General features: G+C 51.1%; 1 protein-coding gene across 1 annotated transcript in view; it reads left to right on the forward strand.

Moving 5' to 3' along the window:
• The first annotated feature begins 268 nt into the window (after window positions 1-268).
• Window positions 269-16,440, forward strand: part of UBE2O (ubiquitin conjugating enzyme E2 O) — a 49,059-nt gene continuing 32,887 nt past the window's right edge. Inside the window, exon 1 of the mRNA XM_052688318.1 lies at window positions 269-681. Coding sequence (XP_052544278.1) covers window positions 310-681 — 372 coding nt within the window. The 5' untranslated portion in view covers window positions 269-309. The remainder of the gene's footprint in view (window positions 682-16,440) is intronic.

The following is a 16,440-nucleotide window of genomic DNA, read 5'->3' on the forward strand; positions in this document are numbered from 1 at the left end:
TTCCATACGTTTTCCGAATGTCCCGCACAGGAGCGGGGAGGTCACAATAGGAACCGACGCGATGCATGGGAGCAAAGAGAACACCTCACCCCTCAGTGCCCCCCTCCCTCCGCTCTGCCCCTCCCACCTGATGGGCGTGGCATTTCCTCGGGCGTGTCCAATCAGCGGCCACGCCCGCCTCGGCAGCGTCGCTACGCACAGGGCGTGGCCCCGCAAGCCCCGCCCCCTGACGTCTCACGCGCGCCGCCCGCCCCGCCCCTCCCCCAGCCCGTGCCGGCGGCCGCGCGCTCTCCCGCTCAGCCCGGCGCCATGGCGGAGCTCCCCGCCGCCCCGACCCCGGCCCCCGCTCTGCCTTTACCCCCTTCGGCTCCTCCGGGCGGTTCGCAGCGTCTCCTCTTCTCCCACGACCTGGTATCCGGCCGTTACCGCGGTTCGGTGCGTTTCGGCCTGGTTCGCCTCATCCACGGCGAAGACTCCGATTCGGAAGAAGAGGAAACGACGACGGCGGCACCGGGGGGCGGCGGCCGGGGAGCGGGGGGAGCAGCCAGCTCGGGGGGCTCGGAATCGGGCGGCCCAGGGGCGGGCGGCACGGAGGAGGGCCGCGCCAGTCCGCTGCGGCGGGGCTACGTGAGGGTGCAGTGGTACCCGGAGGGCATCAAGCAGCACGTCAAGGAGACCAAGGTGAGGTGGGGGGGTGCCGGGGGGTCGGGATCTGAACGTGGAGCTGCGCCGGGCCTCGGCTGTGTGTGAAGGCTGGGGAAGGGGGACGTGCGAGAGGCCCGCAGGGCGGGGTGCAGCGTTCGGCCCGCTGGGATGCGGAGCGGTGCCTCCCGTGTGCGCGGAGCGGCGTCTGTCCGTCACGGCGCGGCAGCTCCGTGTCTTGCTCGCGGCCGTGTGGCTCTGCCCTTGTTTGTGCCGCCGTCGGGTTGAGCTGCACGTCAATCTCTGTCCTCCGGCTGTGTGGATGCGCCCCTCCGGCTGCGTTCTGCGGGGCTGGGTTTGCAGGTTGGGCGGTAGGATTTGCACTCGGAAGGAGCGGTGAGGCGACGGAATGGGCTGTGAGGGGAGGTGGGGGAGTCGCCGTCCCTGGAGGCGCTTAAGAGTAGATGTCATGCTTAGGGACGTAGCGTGCGATGCTGGACGAGGTGATCTTAGAGCTCTTTCCTACACCTTACTGATTCTATTCTATGTTTCTGGGGCATCCCTGCTGCATGCAGCCCGACAGCACGGAGACAAAAGAGAGAGGGGCACAGAGATGGAGCACAAAGGGGCTGCCAGCCGCGGGTGTTGTGCTGAGCGAGGCAGGAGGCACACAGGGGGCTGCCGGGCCCTTTGCTTTGCCTCCTTCCAGCAGCTCAGCACGGCAAGCAGGAGCTGTGCGGTGGTCCTGCAGGGATGGGTAGGATGGTGAGCGGTAGCAGGATGAGCTATATTTAGGTGATAGTGTCATTAAACACGTGACCAGCTGGAGATAAGCAAAATGAAAACGGGCATCAAGGGAAGATATTGCTGTGTTGTGTGTTTCTACCTAAAAAAGAAAAAAAAAAAAAGCCTTTTCTTTCCCACAGTTCGATCACTGCGGCTTTCAAATACAAATTCTGTGTGCTGTAGCAGCACAGGTTGGCCCAAAGCGGAGTGTGTTTGCTAGCATCCAAGGCCACCCCAGTTTGGGGGAGCAAACATGGATTTAGGTGTTGGATTCCTTAACTCCAAAGTGCTCTTTCTGACTTTGGTCGCTGGATAGCTGTGCCCTTGTGCAGCATTAGGGAAAGCTGGGCTGGGGGGGGGATGAGAAGGCAGTTACATAAATAAATGCTCTTCCTTTTTCTTTCTTTTTTGTGGTCGTGCTGCTCTTGTGTAGGCATCTCTGCACTCAGGTAATAGACCCTGGGGAGAAGTTTCCTGAGTGCTTGAAGAATTCAGGTGTACTTACCGTATTGATTTTTCCATTTGAAAAGCTGCCCAACAACCAAATTGCCAGGCATTGTGTACAAGCTGCTCTGCAGTGTGGGATTACTAAAAACAAACCTGACGCTGCTGGAAACACATGGGGTTTGCCATTTCGTGGTGGTAAGTGAGGTCTTTTGGCTGTCTGCTGCCCGGCCCCTTTGCGTTATGGCACCAGGTAAGCCTGACGTCCCTGTGTGGGCTGTGGGGAGCAAACCATGGGCACCACGTGGATGTCCTGGGCCTGAGGTCTGTTGGCTTGTGGCCGCTGTTCTCAGCTGTGTCTGCAGGTACATCTCCTGGCTGCAGCTCTGACTCTCGAGCAGCTTTGGCTGTGAGTTTGTTTGATGTCTTTAGGAATGTTAACCTGGCCTGGTGCAGCCAGACCATGGATGGCAGAGGGCACTTGTTGCCATCCAAAAAGCTGCTCTGTGTACCCAAACTGGGTGATGATCTGAGAGCTTTCCTGTGTTTTCTTTCAGCTACTGGGGCAGGAATTATTTTTTCAACTAGGGAATATGTAAGCTAATTGTGGTTACTGTTGCCTTTAGAAGCTGAACGCTTTTCTTCTCTCCTGTTGGATGTGGAAGACAGGCTGCTGCTGCTTAAACCACAGCTCACGATTCGTGATGTTAATAAGTAATAGAAGCTTTCTCTTGAATTTGAGCTGGTGTTTGGTACAAAGGCCCACTGGCTCTTCCGCCTGAATGAGGGGTTTTTCTGAGCCTTTGGTTCTGATAGGCATTAGCAGCATCGTGACATTCACGTGAGTAAAAAGGAGCCAGGATTTCTTCTCTCTCTTCTCCTTTCCTGCCTTCCTCGGCTGCTTTCCCAATTCAGAGCATAGGGAAATAATTGTTGCCAAGTAATGTAAAACCCAGACAGTCCTGGAAGGAAACATTTCCCTTTCCAGAGAGGTGTGCCAGCCGTGTCCTGTCTGACCCCAATCCTGTCACACAGCGAACCTGCAGAGCAGTTCTGGCTTCTAGAGCCACCCTGCTTGTCTTCATGGTGCTGCCGCAGTGCTGGATGTGTGTGTTGTTCACAAGTTGCATTGCTGACTGCTGGGAGCACCTGATGACTTCTATAATAAATGAGCAGAGGTTCAGACCCAGCTGGATTTTAATTTCAGAGTTCCTCAGGTGCAGGTTATATTCCTTCTGCACGTCTGAGCTGCCTTTGGGTTCTTTGCAGAAGTGCTTGGCCAGGTTGGGTAGCAGTGAGGCTCATAGGGTGCTTTAAAACGCTGCTGTCTTCCTCCCTCTGCCCCTCACCTGGAAGCCTCACTGCTCTCCTCTGCCTTTCATTTTCCCAAAGCCTGTGCAAGGCAGCTACGCCTCTACTGCAGATGGGAGAAGCAGAAAGTGCAGGTGTTGTGTTTCAGCACCTTATCAAAAGGCCTTCGGCAGGGCAGGCTGCTGAATTCCTGCCTTGTGCTCTGCTCTCTGCCTCGGGGAAGAACTGCTTGTGGCAGCACCCAGGTGTGATGCTGCGTCTCAGCAGCGCTTTCTGGTTTACGTGGCAGCCTGTAGGGACCCCATGGGGTCTTTGGGAATATTTAACTTCCAAAGCTCTTGGTATGGATGGCTCTCAGTCTGTTCAGCTTCACTTTGCAGCCCAGTTCCAACTGTCTGAGGCTCCCCAGGCACAAATCCCATAGCTGATCAGCTCGCTAGCTGGAATTGTTCTGTTGCTATCACCTCAAGTCTGAATTCAACTCTGCTTCATCCCACACAGCCCTTCTGTTCCTTCTCACCCTCCACTGCTGCGATTTCTTGACCTCAAACATAGAGATATGAATATCAGGTTGCAGGAGAACTTTCTGAAGGTGTTGTTCCCACACAATTTCAATATTTGCGTGAGTACTTCTTGTCTGAATCCTGTCATGCAGTCACTTCTTTGGCCTAAACTTAGGAATTGTGATTTTTGTATTTATCCCACGGGAGAAGGGGATGCTCCCATTCACTGAAGGGCTGTGCTTTCACCTCTCTGTCCCTTTGCAGCCACCACCAGCCTGGCGTGAGCACCAGACACCAGTCCTCACTGTTGACCACCTTGCAACGGCGGGATGAGAGCACGGGGAGCCTTAAAAACCTTCTGTCTCTAAACATGAGAGACACTATGTTGTCCACTATCTAAAGCACGGTGATGCAGAACGCTTAGGGTCCAGCAGGTGACAAGAGGCAGTTCTGCTGTGTGCTTGCAGCTCCTTCTCCAGAGTCAGCAGCAAATGCTGCTCAGTGCAGCACTCGGATTCAGTGCCCACAAGCTGATAGCACTGGTTTGTATGACTTGCGAAGCTGTATCCAACCCTCTTCTTGCATCTGATGTTTCAGTCGGTCTCCTGGGGGTGCTCCGAAACCACCTGACATCCGTAGCCATTAGAGATGGGAGGGAAGAAAGGGCTTACTGGAATTGGTGTAGTTCTGCATCAAACAGGAGCCACGTCAGATGGTTCTGCCTGCAAGTGCTCATCACAAGGTCATGTACTCTCAAGCTGAGTTTTTGCTTTCTTTGATGCTTGCCAGATCAGCTTGGGGATCATCATTAATATTTTACTGCAAAATGGACTGCAGCACAACAAAAGTATGTGCTGTTACTGTGTGGAGCTATTCTGTGTGTGTGGTGAGCGATAATTTGGGCTCAGCAATTAATTAGTGCTCTTCCAGCCCCAATCAGGAGTGTTATTTTTAAAATGGACAGGGCCTCTCCCATGAGCAGACCGTCCTGCGGCTCACAGCGCTCGCTCCCAATGTGCTGGGTTAGCTAAAAGGGAAGGGAAAGAGGCAGCTCAGTTGGTAATGCTCTTAGGACTGGCACACAACGTGAGGTGCACTAAAAGCTTCAGGAGGATCCAGTTGGATCCCGTGCCAGGCTTTGAGATACCTGCATGAGAACGAGAGAGGCGTTTTGCTGTGACTTTCTCCCAAAGTTTCTCCTTCACATAAGCTGTGCAGCTCCAGCAGAGGCTTCTGCAGGGACCTGGCTGTAAGCAACTCTGTGAAGTTCCTTTTTTTGGCTAAAATCCTGTGTTGAAGTTAAGTGGTGTAAGCTTGTCGGATGTTTTTTTGGGACAAGGTCTTGCTATGCCAGCTGTCCTCAGCTCTCTCCTCAGAGCAAAGACACTATTTTTAATGCTCAGCATCAGTGTTGGTGCTGGGAGATAACTGGCACCTGTGAAGCTCAGAACCTCTTCTCCTGTGACTGTTTAATTGCTTGTGGGATTTCAGGGGCTCTGAAGGCAGTGACACCTTTCTAAACGCTCCCTGGGAGGAACCTGCTTCGTTGTTTGCACACTCCTTACCTCCCACCATCAGCATCAAACTGCTGCTTTGGGCTGAAGCTTCTACACTTGCTTTTGGTGTTGCCAGCAAGGCCTGGAGCTGAGATATGAGATGACAACGTGTTTCTTTTTATGTGGTGGTGCTTGGAGTGCATAATGCGTAGCTCAGGTTCGGCCTTGTGCAGGCTGTGCGTGCCACTCCAGAGGTCTTCAGGGCTGTGCTGAGGTAGGAGGATGCTAACTGTGTCCTGGAACAAAAAAACCTGCAGAGAGGCTCCATGGTGGTGGCACTGGGGCTTTTTTCCACTCACTTTCCATTTTCTCTTAACTTTGAGGTCCTTGGGCTGATTGGGTAAAGGCAGTTCTTGTCTCAGTGCATCTCAGGTGGTTCTTACTTACCTCCTGCATGGGAAGGCTGAAAGGAGCATAGTGGGATCCATGCCAGCACTGCTGAGAGCAGGCAGAGCAGGGCCCAAATGGAAACTGGAAGCCAGGCAGGAATCTTCTACATGTGCTGGTGTAGCAAGGATATGTGCTCCTTGATGCTGGACTCTGATATCAAACTGCGTTGGATAGATGTTTGTGCTGGGAAAAGATAGGTGGTGCTGTGTTGGTTTTCTGCCCTTTGTGGTGCAGGCTTTAACTCCACTTTATGGAGAGGAAAGCAATTAACAGTTGCAGCTGCAGCCCTGCTCCCTGACTGCATGGTGTGTCTGCTGAGACCAGAACCAGTGGGTAAGTGGTCTGATCCTAAACCTAAGAAATCTGCATCTTTGTACACTGATTTCTTTTTTCTTTTTTTTTTTTGAGAAATGTCCTTACCTGCATGAGTTGTTCATCCTTCTGTGTTGTTCAGGTTTGTGCTGTACCGAAGAAGCTCTGTGATCATGGTTCAGCTTATTGGGGAGCTCTGTAAGCTGGATGGCATCGATGTCCTTATGCTGTGTGTTGGAGCATGGCTCACCTAGAAATCTGCATCTCAGCAAGGGGGTGGTGGACAGCTGGGGGGTGTAGGTGTGCCTGCAGCGTTGTCCTGGTGGGATGCAATAGAGATTTGGGGGCATTTTGGGAGTGCCAAAGCTCTGCTTCTGTTCCTCAGCAGCTGGTGCTGTAGCTCTTGGTGAGTGGATGGGCAGCACTGTTGCTGCTGTGGAAGGTGAGGGCAGAGATGTGCAGGAGAGCAGACCAGGAAGCTTCCAGGCAGGGAGAGATTGAATTCACAGCAATTAAACAAGCAGAGCCTGCTCAGTTTGCATTACAGCAACATCCCTTCAGAGCCCCTTGCTGAGCTGAGGAGGAGCTGGGCGGCTCTGCCCTCGCTCTGTTAGGCAGCCTTCATTTTGTAGCACAAAATTGCAGCGGTGTGCCATGTGGTGCTGCACTCAGCACAGCAATTTGCTCTGCTGCTGGAGGGAGAGTGCTGCTGAAGCTGAGGGATGGGAGCTGAAGGTTTCTAACAGCGGTTTGGAGCCCAGAGCTGGGACTTGCATGCACATCACTGTTGCAGCGACCTGCAGTGCTGTCTCCTGTCTGTGGCTGAGCCTTCTGCTTCATGTGATGTACGCTGGAATTGGTTCCATCTCAGCCGATTCAGGGTTCTTTACCTACTCTTGAAAGGATACAACAAAGAATAAAAGAATTTTGCGTACGAATCGTTTTTGTTTCAAGAACCAGCCCTGCTCCTCTGCTGATAAGGATACTTAGTGAGTAAGTAGCGTTTTTAATCTCCAAAGCGTTTCCTGGTTGATGTGGCAGTGCCCTGGAGGTGTGCCTTGGCAAGGTGACAAACTTTCTCTGTCGGTGACTCCAGTGCCTCCAGGTGACACCTGCATCAGCGCTGCTGGGCCCTGACCTTGCTTTGCTGATGCTGTGGTCGTGCCTTCTCCGTTTGACTCTTTCTGAGCAGGGCTGGAGAGCATGAGCTGTATGGGTGATGGGAAGACCTCTGATGTTCCTCAGTGTAATTATAGACTGAGATGTCTATTTAGACAAACTATTCTCACTGCAAACTATAATGCATGGCTTATTCTGAATGTGTGAAATGGAACGCTTGGAAACGGGCTGGCATTTCATGTATTTTTCTGTTGGGGGACTCAGGCTTGATTTGTTTCCTCAGATGTGTGAAGTGATGGGTAACCCAGCAGCTTTAGAGTTAATTTGGGTATAAATGCTGTAAACTGTGAGGATTTTGCAGGAAAGCAATACAGCCAGAAAGTGCTAGATCCACATTGAAATTGTTGACAGCAGCTGTGCTGTGACAGGCACAGAACCTGAGCAGCACAGATCAGAGGCACCTTTGTGTTTTCCTTACCCAGCTTCACTCCTCAGCTGCCCTGACCCAGCAGCTGCCTTCCTTGCTGCTCGCAGGGGAGTTCTGCTCACTGCTGCACTGCCTGTGCTGCCCTTCTGGCTGCTCCCCTAAAATCTGGCTTTTCAGAATGGGAGGTGAGCGTGCAGGAAGCACTGCCCAAGAGTTTTCAGGGTTGGTCAGATTTCCAGCAGGGCCCTACATGCAGTCATCTTTTGGCTTTGCTCTTCGGACTGCTGTTGAAGATGGAAGTTGTTTTTCCCTGGAAGGTAGCATGCACATCCCATCCAAGTGAAGAGTTCTCATGGCTATTGCAGGAAATATTCATGCTTCTGTTCAGCGTTCCAGTCCAAGTTCCTTGAAACACTGTTAGAATTGAGACAAAATAGCCACATTTTCTAAATTTAGAGTTACTACGTGGTTGTGTAACGGGCTTTAAATGAAGCAGCTCTTCAGATTGTTCTGTCCTGAAGTCAAGCAGCTTCTGTCAGAAGCCTTTCTGTCCTCGTGCCCCAGGAAGCCTGCAGGGCCTGGCTGTGTAAATTGCCATGCAGAAGTGCCGTCTCCTCGTAGTGAATGATCCACAGAGTTCACGTGAAAGCAGAAAAGCAGGGCTGAAGGGAGGGGAGGAATTCATCCTTCTTGGAAAACTTCTGGGTTTGTTGTTTTTGAAGCCTGCAGATGTGGATGATTCATTGGCTTCCTGTCAGAGCAGGCCAGGCTGCATTCTGGTGTTCCAGAGCTTGGGAAGCTCTTCCTAACGAGGTGTGGTGCTATTGAATGCTTCCTCCTTGAGCTGTGCTTCATGCAGTGTGGGAGTGATGAACACAAACCCGCCTTATTCTGACCTTGGAAGCTTTCTCAACTGCAGCAAACCTCACAGGATGAACCAGGCTGCTTTCCAGACAGTGCACAGACTGCATGTTCCTGAAACATGAGAGGAGAACACCTTGCAGGATTACCCACAGTAAAAGTGACGCCGTGCAGGAAATACCAGCACCTGATACCTGGGTTCCTGGATTTAAGAAATAAAGGATCCCAAAGTTTCTGTCCAACGCAGCAGCTGATGCTTTTATCCTGGCATTACCAGCTGCCAGTGCTGTGAGCTCTCACTGTGCAGGTTTGACAGTAAGATTCAGGCTGTGTTGCTGAGTCGGTCGCTGCCTCGTCCCCCAGGCACGTGGGGCTGTGCTGGCCTTTGCCCCCTTAATGTGGGGCTGGAAGCTTCCTCTGCTCAGTTCTGTGTGACAGAGCTGTCTTGTTTGGTTCTCTTGAGCAGAACTGTTCCTGCTGCCCTGGTCGGCTCAAGGACCTCGTTGGATGGCATTAATGCTCCTCACCTGGGGCTGCCTTGATCTGAGCATTAGATGAAAACTTCACGCTTTCCATTACAAGCACTCTGTATTTCACAAGAGCATTGTGCCATCGGCTCTCATGTTTCTTGTTTTGGTAGGCATCTTAGAGGAAGGTTAATAATTCATAGGAGGTAAGCATCACAAGTATTGTTAATTGATGTGGTCACTGTAACACAACTATAAAACCATTAACTGGAGGAATCTTTTTTTCTCCCCCTTCCTCCCCAGTGTTGACGCTTGGAGATCCAGAACAAACCCAGGCCAGGTTCCTGGCTTCCTTACTCATGTTGTGCCTGTGCTTTTTCCACCCTCAGTAACACGGTTCGGTACCAGACTGACATCTGTCAGCACTGATTACCATTTGGAATCCATTTGCTCTTGTGCAGTGATTAAAATAATGGAGAGTTATATCTTACAGTGACTGTGGCACGAGTGTCAGCATTGCACTAATGCTGTGTATTCTCCTCTTTAATTGCCATTCAGGTGGAAACACACTGTGTGTTCACACTTAATGTCATCTCTCCCACGGTGCTGCTTCAGCTCCTTTTGTTTTTGCCCCACGCAGTTTTTTCTTTTCAGATTACAGCTGCCTTTCTGATTAGCACATGTACAGCCCTGCAGGTTTGTAGGGAAAATACTCTTATCTGAGAGCTCCCAGCGCTGCCATCCTTGCTGCAAAGTGAGTGCTCACTGCAAAAACAAGCGGGTTTTTTTCTCAGTGTGATTGGAAACTGCTGGAGAGCCCTGTGTTGGGTTTGACAAGGTGTATTTAACCTCCTCGGCCATAGCCTGTGGGTGAGCTGCTCCACCCAACCTGCCTCTGCAGTTCCAGCTGTGTGCTTCGCTGCCTGCAGTGACTGACATGAACCTGAACTTTCTCTCGTGGTGGTTTAATTTGAGTTTATCTTAATCTCCTCTAATCTGGCACTGAGAAGTGTTTGCTGTCAGAGGAATCCTCGAGGGAATGAGATGATGGCCTGGAGAGGTAGCAGGTTCTGCTCTGCTGCTTGTGCTGCTTCCGAGCATCGCTCTCACACAGCTCAGGGCAAGTGTGAGGTTGGGGCAGCAAACAGTGGGCAGAGCTCTTTTTGGAACTGGGATCTTTGTGCTCACCCCACTTGGGCTGGCGAGGCCTTTTGTGGAGGCATTTGTGAAGTCTTTGAAGCCTGCTGTGCAGCTCAACATCTGCATCTGCTTGGTGCTGTGGATGCGATGATGACAGCAAAGCGAGAGTCCATCCCACTTCTTTTGGAGAGCAAAGGAATCCTTGCAGAGTGCAGTTTGTTCCCAGTTGTGTTGCTAACTTAGCTCCTTTCCAGTTCAGCACAGGGTGACTGCCTGTGGTCTGTACTGCTGGCAGTGCTTAAATGAAGGCTTGGAACAAAAGATCAAGGAGTAGGCACAGACTGATGTCTGTAGCATCACTGTCCAACCTGTATCTGCTATTGAGCATGGTAGGAAGGGTTCTTGGCTGGTGGCTCAACTGGTTCCTGCTGTGCTGTAAGATCAGGTTTGTTGCAGCCACTGCAGACTGGGGGGTGACACTGAGCTTTGTTTTTAGGTCTTCCCACTAGTGAATAGCTCTGGTATGTGAGCTAGGACAGGAAGTGCAGCAGTTGGGGTTATCTGCATTTTGAAGAAGAGTAAAACAAAGGATGTTTGTTGTGTTCCCATGTGAAAATAAGGCCCCGCTAGGAGCACCACAAGGTTAGTGGTGTGTGTGTGTAGCTGGTGCTGCTGCTTCTGTCTAAACCTCATTTAAACACTGCCTTGAAGTTTTTTTTAGGCTTGCAAGAATAGGGGGCACTCGTCATGGTCAGCTAGGCTGTGATTTAGCAAAGTGGCAAATCTGCTTTAGAGACTGGGAAAAGGAAGAGCTTTTAATCACAAGTGACAACATGCAGTCTGTGATTGGAACCCAGGCCCTGAGCAATGGTGAAATCCCTCTGCTGACACCTGCGTGGCTGTAAGAAGCTGCTATTGCAGGGGCTTCTTGGTGCTCAGTTCCAGCAGTTGTTGAGATGTCACACGGACCTATGGATTGTTTTCCTCCCACCCACATCAGCAACTTGTTTTTAGGAAGATGTACTCTTTTGTTTCCCTACTCTTGTGCCTGTTAGTGCTTTGTTAGGTGAGCTAGGAAGGGGCTGGTAACAAATCTCTCCATATTCAAATCTCATGGCACTTTTGAAGGTGTTCCCAAGTCGTGCTCTGCCTGTGATTGTCAAGGAGGAGCAGTGCTGACTCCTGCAGGGTGCTGTAGCTGTGACACTGCCATGACACCAAGGTTCTGGAACGTGGCCAGGGCTGGAGATGCAGGCACCAATGGACAACGTGTGCCACACCACCACATAATGACTGCGAGCTCCCATCTTTGTGCTCCCATCTCAGCCTCGCTTGTTGAGTGACCTGAAAGCTAGGAGGAATTCCATATTTGGGGCTGAAACATCATGTATGTGCTTTCCCTGAAGGACGTAGATCTGGTAAGGATTCAGCTGCAGGCTCCATTTGAGGACTGCAGATGTCAGTTTCCTTACAATTTCACCCAGGAAAGCAGTGTTTGCCATTCTCCCACGGCTTGAAAGTGCAGTTTTCAGAATGGGGAACTGTATGGCTGTCTGCAATAGAGACATCTGTCAGCACAACCCATGCAGGGGTGGGTTCTGAAAAACTGCCTTATCTCATCTGAAGGTGTGAAGGTAGCAGTGAAGAGATGAGGTCAGTTTACAGCAGATGTATTGAGGCTGGCACACAGCTGTCTGCACCACCTCTGGGTGACAGAGCTGAACCCTCAGTTTGGGCACTGCTGGGCAGTAGGTGCTCTCTGCACGAGGGGACCTCAGCTGAGGGCTCTTCCCTTGGGAGCCCATCTTGTCCCCAGCAGCCATGGCTTTAGGAGAACCACTATGTCAAAGAGCTGTGCTGCTTTCTCCCTGCCTTTTTTTGCTCCTCTTGGCATGCAGCCCTAATTACAGCCCTGGTAGCTTAGGGTTGGAGCTGCTGTCCTGTCCCAAAGGCGGCTTTGCCTTTATCAAATCTGGTTGCAGCTTCACCTTGCACAGCAAAATGGCTGGCCGGGCTCCTCAGGCTCTGAGCATCACTGCCAGTGGGCTGTGGTTAGGCTGCAGCTTTGCCTGCCCCAATCTGCACCTGGTGGCTTTGTGTGCTCTCTCCTGGAGCTTCCACATGTTGGATCTGGAGAGACACAAGGCTGCTCCATCCATCCCTGCTGAAGTGCTGGAGATGGGCCTCCCTCGAGCTGAGGAATGTAGGTCAGAGTTAAGTATGTAGAATGAAAAAGAGACTTCATTGTAAGGCAGTGTTTCACCTAGATAATCCAGTGAGATCCTCACGCTGATGGGAATCCTGTTCTTACACATACACTGTTCTATATGACTCATTAAGCAAACCTAATTAAGCAGCAGCATCAGCCCTGCTAAATGGCATGGCACGCGGTCCTGAAGGCTGCAGGTCAGGCACCCTGACAGTGTGCCCTCTGTCCAAATCTGTGTTGGCAGTGCCTGAGGCCATGGGTTGAAGGAGTGGAGGTGTGAGTTAAACACCTGATAACAGAATGCTGCATGCGTGGCAGTGTGAGCCCAGCATGGAGCTGCAGGGAATAAGATATGACTCTGGACAGGTGAATTGAATAGTGCTGTGTGTTGGAGGCGATGCTTTCTGTATGCTGGGTGCAGCTGCTGGAGGTACATGATGTGCCACGTACACTGAGTACCAACACAATCCTGACACAGGTAAGGAATGCCTGTCAGCAGCAGTTGTAGGGCTGGCTGTGTGTCATGCAGATGCTCACGCCTGAAGGCCTCTCGCTGTGGCTTTCTGCTGCATCAGGTGCTTTTCATTTTAAGTTTCTATGAAGAACAAAGTATGTCATTCCATATGCAAGGCAAAAAAAAAAAATCCTTTTTACTGCCTTCTCTGTGTATGCTTGGCACGCTTCTTAATCTTGACAGTGTCTTGAGTTTTCTATGCAGAGTGTTTACCTGCAGGTGAAATGCTTTGTTCTGACTTCTTGTTCCCTGTGTAATGATGCACAGGTTCCTTCCTGGCTTCCATGTTCCATCCCAGTGCCAGCTGACCCTGAGGGGCTGATGAAGCTGCACACGTGTGTATGTGCAGGCTGCAGAGCTGGGCGATGGTTCAGGGGAAAGGCACTGTGGTGAGCATGGAGCATCCTGCTCGAGGCTGGGCTGACTTGGTCTGGGCTGTTGCACGTCCTCATAGGGATCATGCCACATCTGACTGCAATACAGTGGTAGTCAATGAGCAGGGGCAGCTTTCAGGCAGTACACAGCTTCTATTTCTCACTAGGAATGACGGCCCCTATACAGCTGCCTAAGGCTCAGCTGCCTTCGTGCCCTTGGGTGCCCTGCAGCCTGCAGCCAGCTTTACCCATTGCAGGGCTCCCAGGGCTGCTCCCTCCGTGGCCTTCAGGCAGAGGTTGTCCAACCTGGGCTTTGAGAGGAGGAGGGAGCAGAGCACCTCTCCAGCCGTCACAGCACAGCTTTCTAAATCATCTCGAGGGTGTTTTGCTGTACTGTTTGCAAACTCCAGCTGCATTTATGGCTCAATGTTTCATTGGAGTTGTGATGGGCTGGAAGCCCTCTGTGATAACCGAAGTCATTAAAGCAAGGAGCACATCACATGTACAGCCCATAACAGGCTGGTGCTAAAGCAAAATGCTGCCTTTCTCCCTGCATGTGTTCATGGCGATATATCCTCATAAAAAAGTCACTGTAGGAAGTAGACATGGAGTGAATTACAGTTCCAGGAAATATGGGAATCCCTGTCAAGGATAACGGACTTGGTTTAAGAAGGTAAAATGTATTTTGCAGACGGTGGCCATTGATTATTTGTTCTCCAGACTGTTTTTATTAGGTGTGTAGATGTGAAAGCATCCAGATGTACAGAGCATCCTCTTGGAGCCCTGCCGGGATGGGGATCAGTGCCTTTGGAGCTGATGAGCTCCATCATTCCTCTTCAGCACTTTTCCCTCCCGGTGACGACATCCCCAAGAGGCTGTTAGCACAGGTATGGAGCTCTGTGTCTGTGCTGGGAGTCGGTGCCTTTCTGCTCTGAAAGGCAAATGCTTTTCTTGTTAAAGAAAGGGGAAAAAAAACATAACCTCTCTATGTGTTTGGAGGCAGATCTGCTGACTTCAGGCAAGCGGGCTTTTACTGCCTATTGCTCATGCTGTCTGGAGTGTTCCTATAAGCTCACCCTCAGCAGAGCTGCTCACAGCTGGCGAGCTGCACCTGGGAGAGGCTCCAGAATTGGTGACTGTGCTTAAATTGAACCCTGTTGGCTTGTCCCAAACCTCAGCCTGAGCAATGAGCTGAAGGAGGGCTGGGAAGGATGGAGGGGGACAAATGCACTTTAAGTGCACAGTATTTGTCAGAGCTGTTGAGTCAAATGTGATGCATTCCGATGCTATCTGAGCATCCTTTCTAACCAGCTCTGCACTGAGACATCTTACAGGTGCTTCCAGGTGATGTTACCTGCTGTGTGCTGTCTTTGGCATTTGTGGGAGGATAATTACGTGCTGAGTTCTGTTAACAGTCAGCCCCCCCTTGCTCTTGCCTCTAAGATCTGTTAGCGAAGGGGCAGTGGAATGCTTTTAGCACAGATCCCAATGCAGGGGCAGTGGCATGCTTAGGGATGTTCTTAGAGAACAGGAGGTCTGCTTGGCCCAGAGGTGCCTGATGACCCTGGGAGACTGTGGGGCCCTTCTGGACCCTGAGCTGGATCTGAACACCTTGGTTCTGCAATCTGCTTATTGTTGCCCATGTTCTGCATCCAGAGGACACCAGGCTGATGAGGACTATTGCAGGTATAAAAGATTTTACCCATAAAGCCCATATAGAGGGGGGCACTTAACTCACCTTCAGCATGTTTAGAATAGAAATTCAGTGGACTTTAATAGGGAAAAATAATCTGGCTTCTGTGTCACATCCAGCATTGGCTCTGTGACTGCAGAGCCACACAGTGGGGCTTTCTGCTTGCTCAGCTGAGCGATGGGGCAAGCAAAGATCTCCAGGTTTGTCATCTTCAATTATCATTGCATCAAATGTGGCTCCAGGAGTGTGAAGTCAGGCTCTGGAAGGCTCTCTCAGCCATGTCCCTGTTACGTCATTGCTGTCACCAATCCCTGGGGGTTTTCTCAGTTAATGAAGGGAACAGGAGGTGGTTTGCTGTCATGTTGCAGGGTGCACTAACAGTGAGTTCAGCTCTGGTTGGAGATGTTTGCATCTCCCCCAGCCATACTGCAAGTGGTGGATTCCCTTCTTGTCTAAAAAGCTGTGGAACAGCACGGCAGTGGCAGGAACTCCATTGTGAAATCAGAGCTCTCAGAGCCCTCAGATGGATTCCGTAGGTGCCTTTTTTGTAACAGCCAATACAGCACTTCTGTAAGGGAGGCATAATTGGAACTCCATCAGTGAATAGAAAATGCAGCTGAGGGGTTTTTGGTGGGTTTTTGTTTTGTTTTTTTTTTTGGGCAATGATGCAATTGTGCTGCATTGTCCCAGCAGCATTCACACACTCATCTGCAGTGTGAGCCAGGGGAGTGGCTTTGCTGTTTGTCAGGGATGAATGCTGCACGGGGTGTCTGTGCTGGCACTGAATTCAGGATGGGCTCTCTGTAGCATTCCAGACTTTGCATGAGCTGGTTGTAAAGGGTTTGAATTATTATTTTTTTTGAATGGTACCTGACTTTACAGTGGATGCATCTGGCTCAGAAGGCATTGTTAGATAACGGAAAGCCATTGCAGAGCACTCGCTGTGGCATGCAGCCAGTGCTGGCTGTTGCTCCCCCTGAATCACCGCTTGCCTTTGCTCTGTGCTGGAGCACTGGGGGTGAGATGAGCCACGTGTGCCTGTCTGGAGGTGTGCTTCCATTGCAGGGCAGGAGAAATGGCTCAGCTCTGTGTGCTCGCTGCCCAGGGCTGCTCGGGAGCGTGCCATGACACAGCACTGCTGTGCTTTCAGCTCGAGCTATTTATACATGGGTTTTCTGCGTGACTTTTTCTGCTCCAGGAGGCTGTTTACTCCATAAAATAACCCCACTTCAGTTCAGTTGAATTGCCAGGGTTCCTTACCAACTGGATGAGAGTTTCAGCTTGTGGCAGTGCATAGCTGTGTGTCCAAACACTGCTGAATAAGAAGGAATCTGAGCATTAGTGCATGTCTGACATCAGTCCCCTAATGCTGCTGAAGCCACTTGTGTGTGCAAAGACTGTAGGCCCAGCTATTAATATTTTGGTTTTTGAGCCAGTCCAAAACTGTGAGGAGGGAAGAGTGGCAATGCACATGAAGCACGTGTTGGGGGCTGTTGGTCTGGCAGCATTGCTGCTGCTCAGGCTTGTAAAACACGAGTCTGTGAATCACGTTAAGGCACCTTAACCTGCTCAGAGCTGTTTGCAGGTCACGCCGTCTCAGAATAATTGTGAACAATTAGAAGCTAATTTAAATGGCTGGTTTGTATTCACAGCAGCGATGTATGAGCTAACCAGCTGGAAAGGAGGCACAGT

Source organism: Tympanuchus pallidicinctus, unplaced genomic scaffold (assembly GCF_026119805.1).
Source record: "Tympanuchus pallidicinctus isolate F22 unplaced genomic scaffold, pur_lepc_1.0 scaffold23, whole genome shotgun sequence".
Lineage (NCBI taxonomy): Eukaryota > Metazoa > Chordata > Aves > Galliformes > Phasianidae > Tympanuchus > Tympanuchus pallidicinctus.